This window comes from Rhagoletis zephyria, unplaced genomic scaffold, assembly GCF_001687245.7.
Source record: "Rhagoletis zephyria isolate East Lansing unplaced genomic scaffold, Rhagoletis_zephyria_1.1 Rzeph_scaffold_13231, whole genome shotgun sequence".
Classification (NCBI taxonomy): domain Eukaryota; kingdom Metazoa; phylum Arthropoda; class Insecta; order Diptera; family Tephritidae; genus Rhagoletis; species Rhagoletis zephyria.
In genome coordinates, this window is record NW_016170302.1 from 1 (window position 1) to 11557 (window position 11557).

Genomic DNA, 11557 nt, shown 5'->3' on the forward strand with positions numbered 1-11557 from the left:
AGATTTTTACGAAAGTGTGTTGAATTTTCTTTTAAATTACACGTGGTTTTAAACTTGTTAAAAAAATAAACATTTTTAAAGAATAAACTATATTTTTAATAAAAAAAAATTAACTAAAATTAAATAGTAAAACGTTAATTTGTTAAAACTTGTCAATATTTGGTGAGTTTTTAATTATGACACGGGGTGTATTCGCCTAGATACATACATACAGTATCAGTCATATCATTAGCACCCAAATTCCTAATGATATTGTTTACCACTTATGTTTAAGTATGGCTCATTCCATATTGATGGGTGCGGCTTTTCAACTAAAGTTTTAAGGCTTAGTTCTTAAAATATAATAGAAAATTCTTTAAAACGATTACTTTCTGTTAATTTAATGTAAACGAGTTATATGAATTTTAGTCACTGTGACGAGTAAGCAAACCAAATTAGCTACTACTTACTGGTGTCAGTTTTTCTGCTAATTATGTCTTCTAATTGTTAACCGATTTCTATAATTATTTTTGTAACAGAAAGCTGGTACTTCGGAGTTGGTACTATAGTTATTTGCTTCATATCCGATCATTGGATCATGAAGAAATTAACGTTACTAATAAATTTGTATATGAGAATTGAAGTCGGTTAAAATTTACTTGTTTGCTTAACATTACTTGTTTACACTGTTCAGTTTATAGTAATGGATTTTGATAAATAATGAACTGGATTTTAATTGAAACTTTTTAAAAACAAATAAACTAAAATATGACCGATGAGTATGCTTACATATCGCACACGATCTTCAAAAGTGACACAACTCTAAATTTGGCATTTTTGAAATGATGCACTAAAAATGTAGACAGAGCTTTTATTTACCTTTAAGCAAAAGCTGCAGCAAATTTTCCAATTTTGTTGAAAAAGCCTAAGGTGAAACATATGATTAGCATGTGCTAGGAAATAGTTTTTCGCATTTTCTGACGAACGTGTAATTTTGAGTTGTGTTACTTTTGAAGATCGAGTGCGATATGTGGTTATACTTAAGTATGTATGGATTTACATACGTATATGCACATATGTACATCTGTACATACTTTTGTTTATTTTTCCAAATTGCTATGTGCATATGTATGTGTAAACATACCTACAAAATTGCACTTGAACCAGTTTAATGCCCAGAAATATTTGCAATTTAAGGCANATCTGACGAACGTGTAATTTTGAGTTGTGTTACTTTTGAAGATCGTGTGCGATATGTGGTTATACTTAAGTATGTATGGATTTACATAGGTATACGCACATATGTATGTACATCTGTACATACTTTTGTTTATTTTTCCAAATTGCTATGTGCATATGTATGTGTAAACATACCTACACAATTGCACTTGAACCAGTTTAATGCCCAGAAATATTTGCAATTTAAGGCATACAATAAAACACTCCAACTTGCATATTATCTACCATAGCAATGATGTATTCATTCGTCTACAGCTACATAGGAGCGAATGCCAGAAGCTAAATTCTGATTATAACTCAGCGCGCATACACGAATATATGACAGAAAAGAATGTGCATCAGCGCAATTAATTAATTTATCTCTAGACGGAATGTGTCTGCGTATGTACAGAGCAGTGTCCATGTACATATGTACATCCGTACTATGCATGCCTTATGCACATTTTCTTTTATTTTCATACTTACGCGCGCGCGTCTTGGACGTGTGCCCTAGCGACTTCACAATTACGAAATTGTTGACAGCAGTCGTCGTCACCACCACCTTCACTGCTTGATCTGCCTTCGTTGACTTGTCCTCCAGCAGCACCTTCAACGTTGTCAACGTCTGCCTGTCAGCAAGCCTCCGGTTNCATATGTACATCCGTACTCTGCATGCCTTATGCACATTTTCTTTTATCTTCATACTTACGCTCGCGCGTCTTGGACGTGTGCCCTAGCGACTTCACAATTACGAAATTGTTGACAGCAGTCGTCGTCACCACCACCTTCACTGCTTGATCTGCCTTCGTTGACTTGTCCTCCAGCAGCACCTTCAACGTTGTCAACGTCTGCCTGTCAGCAAGCCTCCGGTTGTTTGTACATATGGATGTACGTTATGGTCGGCCGGTCAACCTGCGGATGCACATGCAACCCTCTCGGTTGGTCGATNTCCACCTTCACTCCAACACGATGAACGTTGTCAACGTCTGCCTGTCAGCAAGCCTCCGGTTGTTTGTACATATGGATGTACGTTATGGTCGGCCGGTCAACCTGCGGATGCACATGCAACCCTCTCGGTTGGTCGATTTGGATACGCGAGACTTGTTTACCACCCCTTGCTTGTCGCTTGAATTTTTATTGTTCCCGCAACTATTTTTACGTTGCGATTGTGTGTCTGTCGTTTTATTCTTGCCGCTGAAGATGTTGTAAGTTTCAAGTCTGGTACTATGCCGTTTATTTGTATTCTTTTGTTTGTTGCCTCATCGCATTTTTTATTATTTATAGCTTGACAAATCTTGTTATAGAAAGTAGTTCGTCAAGTGACAAAAGACTTCGAAATATGCATCCAAGCAATAACAATAGCGAGTCGAATTTCTTCTGCACTTTTTCATGAAAACTTTGCTTTATTCAATTTTACATGCACTATATACGATTTTTGAATAAACGCTCCCCTGAATATAATCCGAGACATTTATTTTTACTTTTCTTTGGTTTCATCAACGCTGGACCGCACTATACACTTCCTTGCACCGCGCTCCGCGCATCCACCCACTAATTCCTCGTTTCACTTCGACTCCACTCCATCAAAACGCACTGTCGACGCACCACTTGTGCACAATTTTCATTCACACTTCATTTTCATTTCCACTTCGTGATATAGATTTTTCCATTTGCATTCTATTATGTTGGTTTTCCATTTATAACTTCGAATGGATATTTTAGCCAATTAATCCAAAATATTCGTATTTTATCCACACCTAAACTACAACACTTAGGAATTATTTCATCTATTTTTATTTGAATATAGGAAATATTGGAAAATACATTTCTAGTCAGAATATGTGTGGAAATCGAATATGAAAACAGTACGAATATTCACACAACCAGCCGCTTTGGAAAACTCGAAAAAACTGAATTAAATTTTTCTGCTTCTTTCAGTTATTGCGACTGTTTTTCAATCGGAACGATTCACAAGCAGCGTTGCACTTTTGAAAGCGATTACTATCCCATCCAGTGTTGCGAGTTTACGGGATTTCTGCCTTTTTTCGTGGTTTTCGAAAAAGTGAGGGGATTTTCTGTCGAAAATTTGTTTTTTTTTATATCATCAGCGTTGGCGTTTTGCTTCAATTTAAGCGAAATTGATTAGTTTAATCCTGCCTGTTAAAATGTTTAATTTTTCTTCGTTTTGCCAAATTTTTTTATTAAAATATTCGCGAAGGATAATTTTCCTCAAAAATTCATTTTAGAGTATGAGTAAATTTTCAATCAATTTTTCAAATTACTTGTTTAGCGAAAGGCAGCTAATTATTATAGGAGTATATCGTCACCCGAAATGCAAAACGATGTAACAAAATCGTAACAGAAATAAAAAATCGTGATTATTATTTTTTTTTTCTTAAAATGATATGATATCATATCATTACATATTATGTAATTCGAGGAAATCCATCATATCAACCAAAAACTGAATTTGAATTTTTTATTAGTACTGACTTTTTGTAAATCATCTACGATGTTTGTTACGAATTTGTGCATTTTAGGGTATGATGTTGAAAGCCTGAAAGAATGTGTAGGTAATAGTTTTCAAATAAAGCAACTATGAGACTATGAAATCCTGACTTTTGAAAACAAAACTGAGCCTTTACTTACTTACTTGCTTATTTTTTTATATCTATAACCAATTTACCAAGCTTAATTAACGCACACAAGGGGTCGATTTCGGGGTTCAAACCACCCTAAAGTTAAAAACCTCAAATACAATATGTATCTTAAAGCTTAGAATCCAGCTCTCAAGGAAAAAAATACAAGATACAATATTTTCTATTATTTCTGTTGCTTGAAAAATCACTTTGCTTTAGCTGTAAATTTCCTTGAAGAAATAAGCATATATTTTTTTCCTGAGAGCTACAAACTGATTTAAGAAATTTTGATAGAAGAAAACCATCTCCATTGAAAACCAGAAATCAGAAATCGAGGAAAAGTAAAATTAAAACTCTTTTTTAACATTTTTTTATTACTTTTGAAAGTTGAGCGCATCTTGTGTTTTAGTTCTATAACATTTTTTATTACTTTTGTAAGTTGAGCGCATCTTGTATTTATAGAACTATTTATTAAACAAGTAATTTTTAAACTACGAAATGACCCTTGAGGCACAATCTTCCCTATAATAAAAAAAACAGAATTATTGAAATCGGTTCACGTGGTCCGAAGTTATGCTGTAGCATACATAAAAAAGAAAAAAAAATATTCCGACAAATTGATAACCTCCCCCTTTTTTGAAGTCGGTTAAAAGTGTTTGAGTTCTTTGTTAATTTTATGTAAATAAAGAGCAATTTATGAAACTTTAAAAAGTTTATTTATATATTACATACTGTACATAAATGTATTTTAAAGAGCGTATTAGTTGAAGCGAATTTTCAGAAATATAATAACAATAGATTGACGATTACACATAAGTCAGTGTTTGGCCGAGTTCTCCTCCGATTTGTGGTGTGCACCTTGATGTTGTCACACAAAAGGAGAAGCTGTTTTTCATGGCAGAAATACACTCGGAGGTTTGCCATTGCCTGCCGAGGGACGACCGCTGTTAAGACAAAAACCTGTTTCTATATTTTTTGCGATGTTGCTTTGACCGGGGCTTGAACCCAGGTGCTGATGAGTGAAAGCGCGCACTGCTTACCACTACATCACAGCGGCCGAGAAATATAAACCCCTCCCAAAATATATTCCCATACACCAAAAAATCGGAAAATCGATCCGAAAAAGAAAAAAGTGGATACAATGCGGAATTTTGTCCGTTCGCCGATTTCATTTTCGGTTACTTTGACATCATCTTTTTCGAACGTTTCCCGGATACGAACATGATTGATAACTGTAGTCGTTTTCTATTCTTTTCCGGATATGGAAATTTATACGAGACCATACTATCGGCAAAATTTACATTTATCTGCGGGATGGGATGCTAGAATGCATCAACACAATCAATTATTACTTTCAAATAATATCATCATTTTCAGACGTTTTCCCAATACGAAAACTTGGCTAGTGTATAAACAAGTTTAGATATAAATTTAGAATCTTTATAGGTGCTGGCTAATAATTCGGATCATATATGAGTCCTTAGAGATAAAAGATATAAGAGGAAACCATTTTTGTTTTTTAAATTCATATTTCTTATCTACCTAGGACTCCTTTCGGACTCACATATTCTGAATACAAAAAATGCGACTGCGTTTGTGTATGTATTGAAACTTGAAATTTAGTACTTGATATACATATGTAACGCCCAAGTTACAGTCGATTATCAATTCCGATATCAATCAATAAAGTTCCAGGAAAGTCTTCACTCTTTGCAAACTAATAAAGTATTGACATATTTTACCACATACATCCTCATCGGCGACATAATCAAACATATTTAGGAAAACCTGCAAATCTAAAAATGCACATATTTTCCATCACTGATTACCATTGTCTTAATTTTTCCTAATGGGTCTGCGCCATCTTCCATTTGTCGTGAATGGAAGAAAAAGAAGCATCGATATACTAGCGGTGGAAAACTATCGATAGTAGTGACCATCGACATTTGCCAATAGTATTGATGAACACTATCGATATATCGATACCATCGGCCATATTTAATTTATAAGAAATATTACATTTTTATATGTATGTAATCCTCCTATATTAGCAGTAAGCTAACTTACCAATGTGTAAGCATTCCATATATGTATTGTGTACGTGAGTGTTGTTTTTGTGTATGTGTTGTGTTCATGTTTATTTATAAACGTATGTGTTCCTATCTTTTGCACGTGTTTATTGATATATCTGTACTGTGATGTTTTCGGACGCTTTTTAGCTCTTACTGCCAGTATATATATATATTACATATATGCATTTTTATTAAAATATTTTGCTTTGTTAAGTCAAATGTACTATATCATGTATTTGTTTGTACATATAAATATTTTTCTACAAAGAATCTTTTCCAGAGTTAGGCTACTATTAATAGTTAATCCCGTCGAACTTAAAACTCTCTGACTCCACTGGCAATACTGGAATGCAAAGGTATTTTATATTATTTAGGAATATAAAGCTTTGTTTTTTAATGGCAGAGATATTTAGGATCCGTAACGTTAATGCCCGGTTGGACCAATCAATTTTGTTTTCATCAGCCTTTTAAAATTTAAAATGACAAATTTTCCGAACAAAATTGCGTCTGATATGGTTTAAAATTTATTCGTGAAACCTGGCTTACGTAAATTAGTAAAAGCTAGCTACGGTTGAGGATCCTTATCCCTTTCGACTTCTTTATCGGATGTGTATGTACACTGAGAACATGCTACAAGTAAAACGCCGTATTTAAAAGAAATTGTAAAACAAAACTTTTTAATATAACTTTATTCCAATCAAACATGACTAAAAATTATGTAGTTGTAAACACGATATATTTTTAAAACAAGACTAATATTTTATTAAAAATATACCTGTAATTTTTACCATACCAATAGGTTTGTGACACAGATCTTGAGGTGCTTTTTAGAAAAATAAAACACATCTTTTTAGATTTATTAGAAAATTTAAGATTTTGTGCAGCGGAAAATGCGCTTAACTACAGATGTAGTTTTTCATTTCTCGACAATACAGCCGATAGTATCGATAGTTTTAAAACAACGATAGTATTTTTTGAAAACACAAACCTTATCGATAGTATCGTCGATATTTTTCCACCTCTACGAGATATTCCCCGCTTATATTTTGACAGATGGTAAACAATTTCACAAGCTCCAAAGAAAAGTAAAATTAAATCGAAGTAAAAACCTAATCAGAGGATTTCCGGTAGTACAAATCGTAAATATTATGCAATGGTTGATGTTGAGCGCATTAAGACCGATGGTCTTAGGGAGTTGAAGGTAGAATTCATGAACAGTTACAGTGAAGATGAAAACTGTGAAGTTAAATTTATAAATAAAGTTGAGGCGATAACTCCAGCAGGCACACCGAAGAAACTAAACCAAGGTAAAGGTAGAAGGAAGGCGGCTACAACAACTCGCAAAAAACTTATACAGGACTCGGAAGTTGAAGCAGCAGCCAGTGTTACACGCAAAACAGTTACAGCAGCGCATATACAAACTACGACGAAAAAGAATTTCAGGTCGAAGGAACCGCCTCCCAGCCAGTTGCGAATCGATAGTTATTTTAAAAGCTGTTCCAAGTCGTACAAAATTGAGCCTCGTACAGAGAAAGACAAAAATATTTATTCAACTGCGAAAATGAATACAAAATCAGTAAACAATAGAAGACGTGGCACAAGTAGGACTACTAGAAATAAAGGACGAAAGCGTTTGTTCAAAGAGGAGGACGAATACACCACTACTGCTTCAACTGTGAGCGGCTTCACTGATATGACACCAACACCACCGAGGAATGCGCGCAAAAGGTCTAGGCCCGCGAATGCTGCTCGTGGCACCAGCAAAAAGCCTAAACAAAAATCCAAAGATATATTAGATATTCTAATAGATTTAATCTCTGATGATGACACAGAAAGGGAAGACCTAAAACCTAATTTGGTGGAGCTAGACGAGCATTTCCATTCAATTGAGAATAAAAACACAGGGGAAAAAATCCCACAACGAATTGAAAATGTTAAAAAAGAGAACATAAACGATCTCTATAACACGCTGCCAGAAGAAAATGCCATGGAATCTACCGTAATGGTTTCTATCCCGGTGCGGCGCCATACCCTTGAAAAATGCAGTGAGACCTCAAACAATAAGAAAAGCATAAAATCTGAGCTGATTAAGGAAACCCATGTTAATGTTTTGCCCAAGAAAGCTACAATGGCAAAGTCAGCACAGTCAGCGAAACCAAGGAGCGAAGTAAATGTGGCCCGTAATAAAAAAATTTCACAAATCGAAGATCGAAATAATACAAATGAACGCAGGGAGATTGCATGTGTAACAAGATCCATGACAAAAGCAACTGTGCCAAAGACGCCTATGAAGGTTAAAGAAAATACAAAACTTCTTGCTTCAACTCCACCAACACCACCACAGACCAGCAATGATGCATCCAGTAGTAATTGGGCATCCAATTTCGATATCTGCCCCGTTGTTAATACGAAAATTGTTGAAGTCAACAACGCTTCTCCAATTCCCACACAGGATAAGCCTCTACCTTCTACGTCGAAGAGCGGTAGGGTAAAGAAAATACGAGTTTGTCCCCCATATAAAGTTGTAGCTGGTACTACGTTCGCTGTTGATGCATTCCAATATGGACAGATTGCAGACGTTACTCACTACTTTCTTACACATTTTCATGCGGACCACTATCAAGGCCTTACGCGAAAATTTTCAATGCCACTGTTTGTGAGTCCATTAACGGGTAACAGGTTTTTGCACAGCGATATTTTCACTTAGCTGCATAAATTTGTTTTTTTTTCATTTCCAGCTCGTTTGGTGCGTGCTCTCATACCAGTAGAAGATCAATATTTGCACGAAATCGATCTGAACATGCCGTTGGTTATTAATGGCGTAGAAGTCACCGCAATCGATGCAAATCAGTAAGTAGACTCAGCATGAAATTGATTTGTTAATTTATTGACTTTCTCAATTTAGTTGCCCAGGCGCGGTTATGTTTGTATTTAAATTATCAACCGGAAGTTGCATTTTACACACCGGCGATTTTCGAGCCTCACCGGACATGGAGTCCGAGCCGATATTCTGGAATAATTACATTGATAGAATTTATCTTGATACCACATATATTGCGCATAAGCATAATTTTTGCTCTCAACATGAAAGTATCGATCGCGCCAAATGTATAATAGAGAAGTTTCACAATGAGCGTCCAACAACGCGCATATTATATGTTTGTGGCTCATATGTGATTGGTAAAGAGCGCTTTTGGACGAGGTTGGCTCATGAGTTTGGGTTAAAAGTTTGGACTGAGAAGAATCGTTTGACAGCTTTACGGGCAATGGATTTAGATGAAGTTCGCGGATTGCTTTGTGATGATCCTTACTTGGCACAAATGCATGTAATATCCATTGGTAAAGTAAGCTATCAGGTAAGTAACTAAATAACTTTTTACTAATTACTAGAAGTTGTTAAGATAACACAGAATTATTACAGTCTCTAGTCGAGTATTTTCGCCAATTTCACACCCATTTTGATGCTGTGCTTGCGTTTCGCCCATCCGGCTGGGAAAAAAATAACAAACCATCGCTCCGCGGTCAAATCAATATTGTTGGCATTGAGTATTCTGAGCATTCTAGTAATGCGGAGTTAGAGCGATTTGTAACATATTTAAAACCGCGTGAAGTGATTAGCACTGTACCTGTAACACAAGGCAAACCATGTATCACACCAAAGATACCAGATAAGTGGTATAAATACGATACCCTAAAAAGTAGACAACGCAAATTCCAGCCTTCAATTACCAGTTTTTTGACAATGCTACCACGACAGCCGACGAAGGGCACATATACCAAACGCACGACGAATTGTGTGACTCCTACAAAATCTCCCGGCTGTATGCGTAACGAGTTATCCCAACTGAGTGTGCGTGCCATGACTACATGCGTTCAACCGGAAGTGGAAACAGATGATGACGTTGTTTGTATGGATATACAGCAAGCGACATCGAACAAAACTCCGATGGTGAAACGAGATTATGACGCTATGTGTACGGACATGCAGGCGACGACTTCTAGCAAAGTGCAAGAGGCGATTATTACGTTATTTCCGGATGGAGATGCATTGGACGACTGGATATATTAGTACAGCAGTGGATTAACATTCGTTTTGTTCTTATCTTTTATACTTTTCTTGAGAATTACTACGACGTTGCATAGGCACACGTAGTATAAAATAGCTTTATGAAACTGCTTTGTACTAAAAATGTGAAATTAACTTAAACTGTGAGTTTTTAGACCTTAAGCACGAAACTTAACGTTAACACGAATGCTTTTTTATATGGAATCTGTATATTGCAATAAAGTTGCACCAATGTGGTGTATATAGTGTATATAAAAAAAATTAAAGGACAGAGCTGGATATTTGTAAAAGGTTAAACCCTTACTTATACGGATCCGACGCCGTCATATCTAAGGTAACGAAATTGAAAGACAGACACTTGCTATTCATAGAACTTCTGCAAGCTTTACCCGACGAAGAATCAATAGGGGTATTCTCTGAGTCATGCAAAGCCGGTGCACTTGTTCGCTTCGTCTGTGCAGCAACAAGTTGTGCACGAAAATGTTGTTGTGGTTGTTCGACAGTGTTGCATAAATGTGTATACTACTACACTGGGTGGCTTTGCGTTAACCGCATTTAATCAACTGCAGCGCCACCCTAAAAAACTTGCAGATACTGTGCTCACTCTCTGCCACATACCCGACACCACTGAGACGACACCTTTCTTCCCAACGAGAAAATATACTTTTCCACCACGCACAGAGTACACTGCCGACGTGCAATTGGCGCTCTCGGCAGCAGCCAGCTGGTAAAGTATAGATACTTTCGGATGAAAAGATACTCAGTTGGAATGGCACAAGCAGCAGGTAGCACCTCCACATCTACATACATACGTACAAACGTATCTATCTGTCCGCGAGTAAAATCATTGACTTTAGCCATTCTCTTGCAGGTTTGTGTTTAGTTTTACGAGATCTGCTGTCGTCAACGGACGTGTGTGCACGGAATAACAACGGGATATAAGTAGTAGAAAAAGTAATTGTTTTGTGGGCGTAACGACGAAAACGAATTGAACTTGGGCAGAGGCAGGCACAACGTCTGTGTGTGTGTGTGTGTGGGTGCGGATATTGTTTTTCAAGCGTTTTTTCGTTTGCGGCGCCGTTTCATTTACATACATAAAACTGTTTTTTTTTTGTTGTTGCAAATCCTTAAATATATGTATACCAAGTACTTCTCTTGTAAATTTTTCAATTAAGTGCCGAGCCGAAAAATTTAGAACAAGTCCATAGTAATGTACATATGTATGAAATAAGAGATTTATTAGATACAAGCGAATTCTATAAAAGAAATGTGAATTTTTGCTCTGGTGTTGTCCGTACGGTGAGACGTGCAGAAAACTGATTTTGCAATAAAAATTTAAAAACAAAAACATAAAAAATACTAAATGCTGAAAATAATACTCTTTTGAAAATCAAAGTATCTAAACATTCATAAGCACTTACATACACGTACATATCTAGTACCGCGTACAATTATTAATGTTGCCAAAATACTACTTACGAAGCTAAAAGTTTAATTAAAACAAAAAAAAAAATCCCTTTAAATGTCTGTATTTTGTGAAGAAATAAACGTGCAAAGTGTTAGTGTTGAATTTCCTGTTTGAA

The 11557-nt window shown here is 35.9% G+C and overlaps 1 protein-coding gene across 1 annotated transcript; it reads left to right on the forward strand.

The window, feature by feature from the left end:
• Positions 1-6949: 6949 nt before the first annotated feature.
• Positions 6950-10221, forward strand: Snm1 (DNA cross-link repair protein snm1). Its single transcript, XM_017634348.1, has 4 exons — positions 6950-8580; positions 8647-8758; positions 8814-9264; positions 9330-10221. The coding sequence occupies exons 1-4, from the start codon at positions 7062-7064 to the stop codon at positions 9975-9977; spliced, it is 2730 nt and encodes a 909-aa protein (XP_017489837.1). The 5' UTR covers positions 6950-7061; the 3' UTR covers positions 9978-10221.
• The last annotated feature ends 1336 nt before the right edge of the window (positions 10222-11557 follow it).

Excerpts from the sequence above, each read along its gene's own strand:
- Snm1 (XM_017634348.1), top strand. The coding sequence starts at position 7,062 with ATGGTTGATGTTGAGCGCATTAAGACCGATGGTCTTAGGGAGTTGAAG. Across the intron at positions 8,581-8,646 it reads GTTTGTGAGTCCATTAACGG|CTCGTTTGGTGCGTGCTCTC; the intron begins GTAACAGGTTTT and ends TTTCATTTCCAG. Across the intron at positions 8,759-8,813 it reads ACCGCAATCGATGCAAATCA|TTGCCCAGGCGCGGTTATGT; the intron begins GTAAGTAGACTC and ends TTCTCAATTTAG.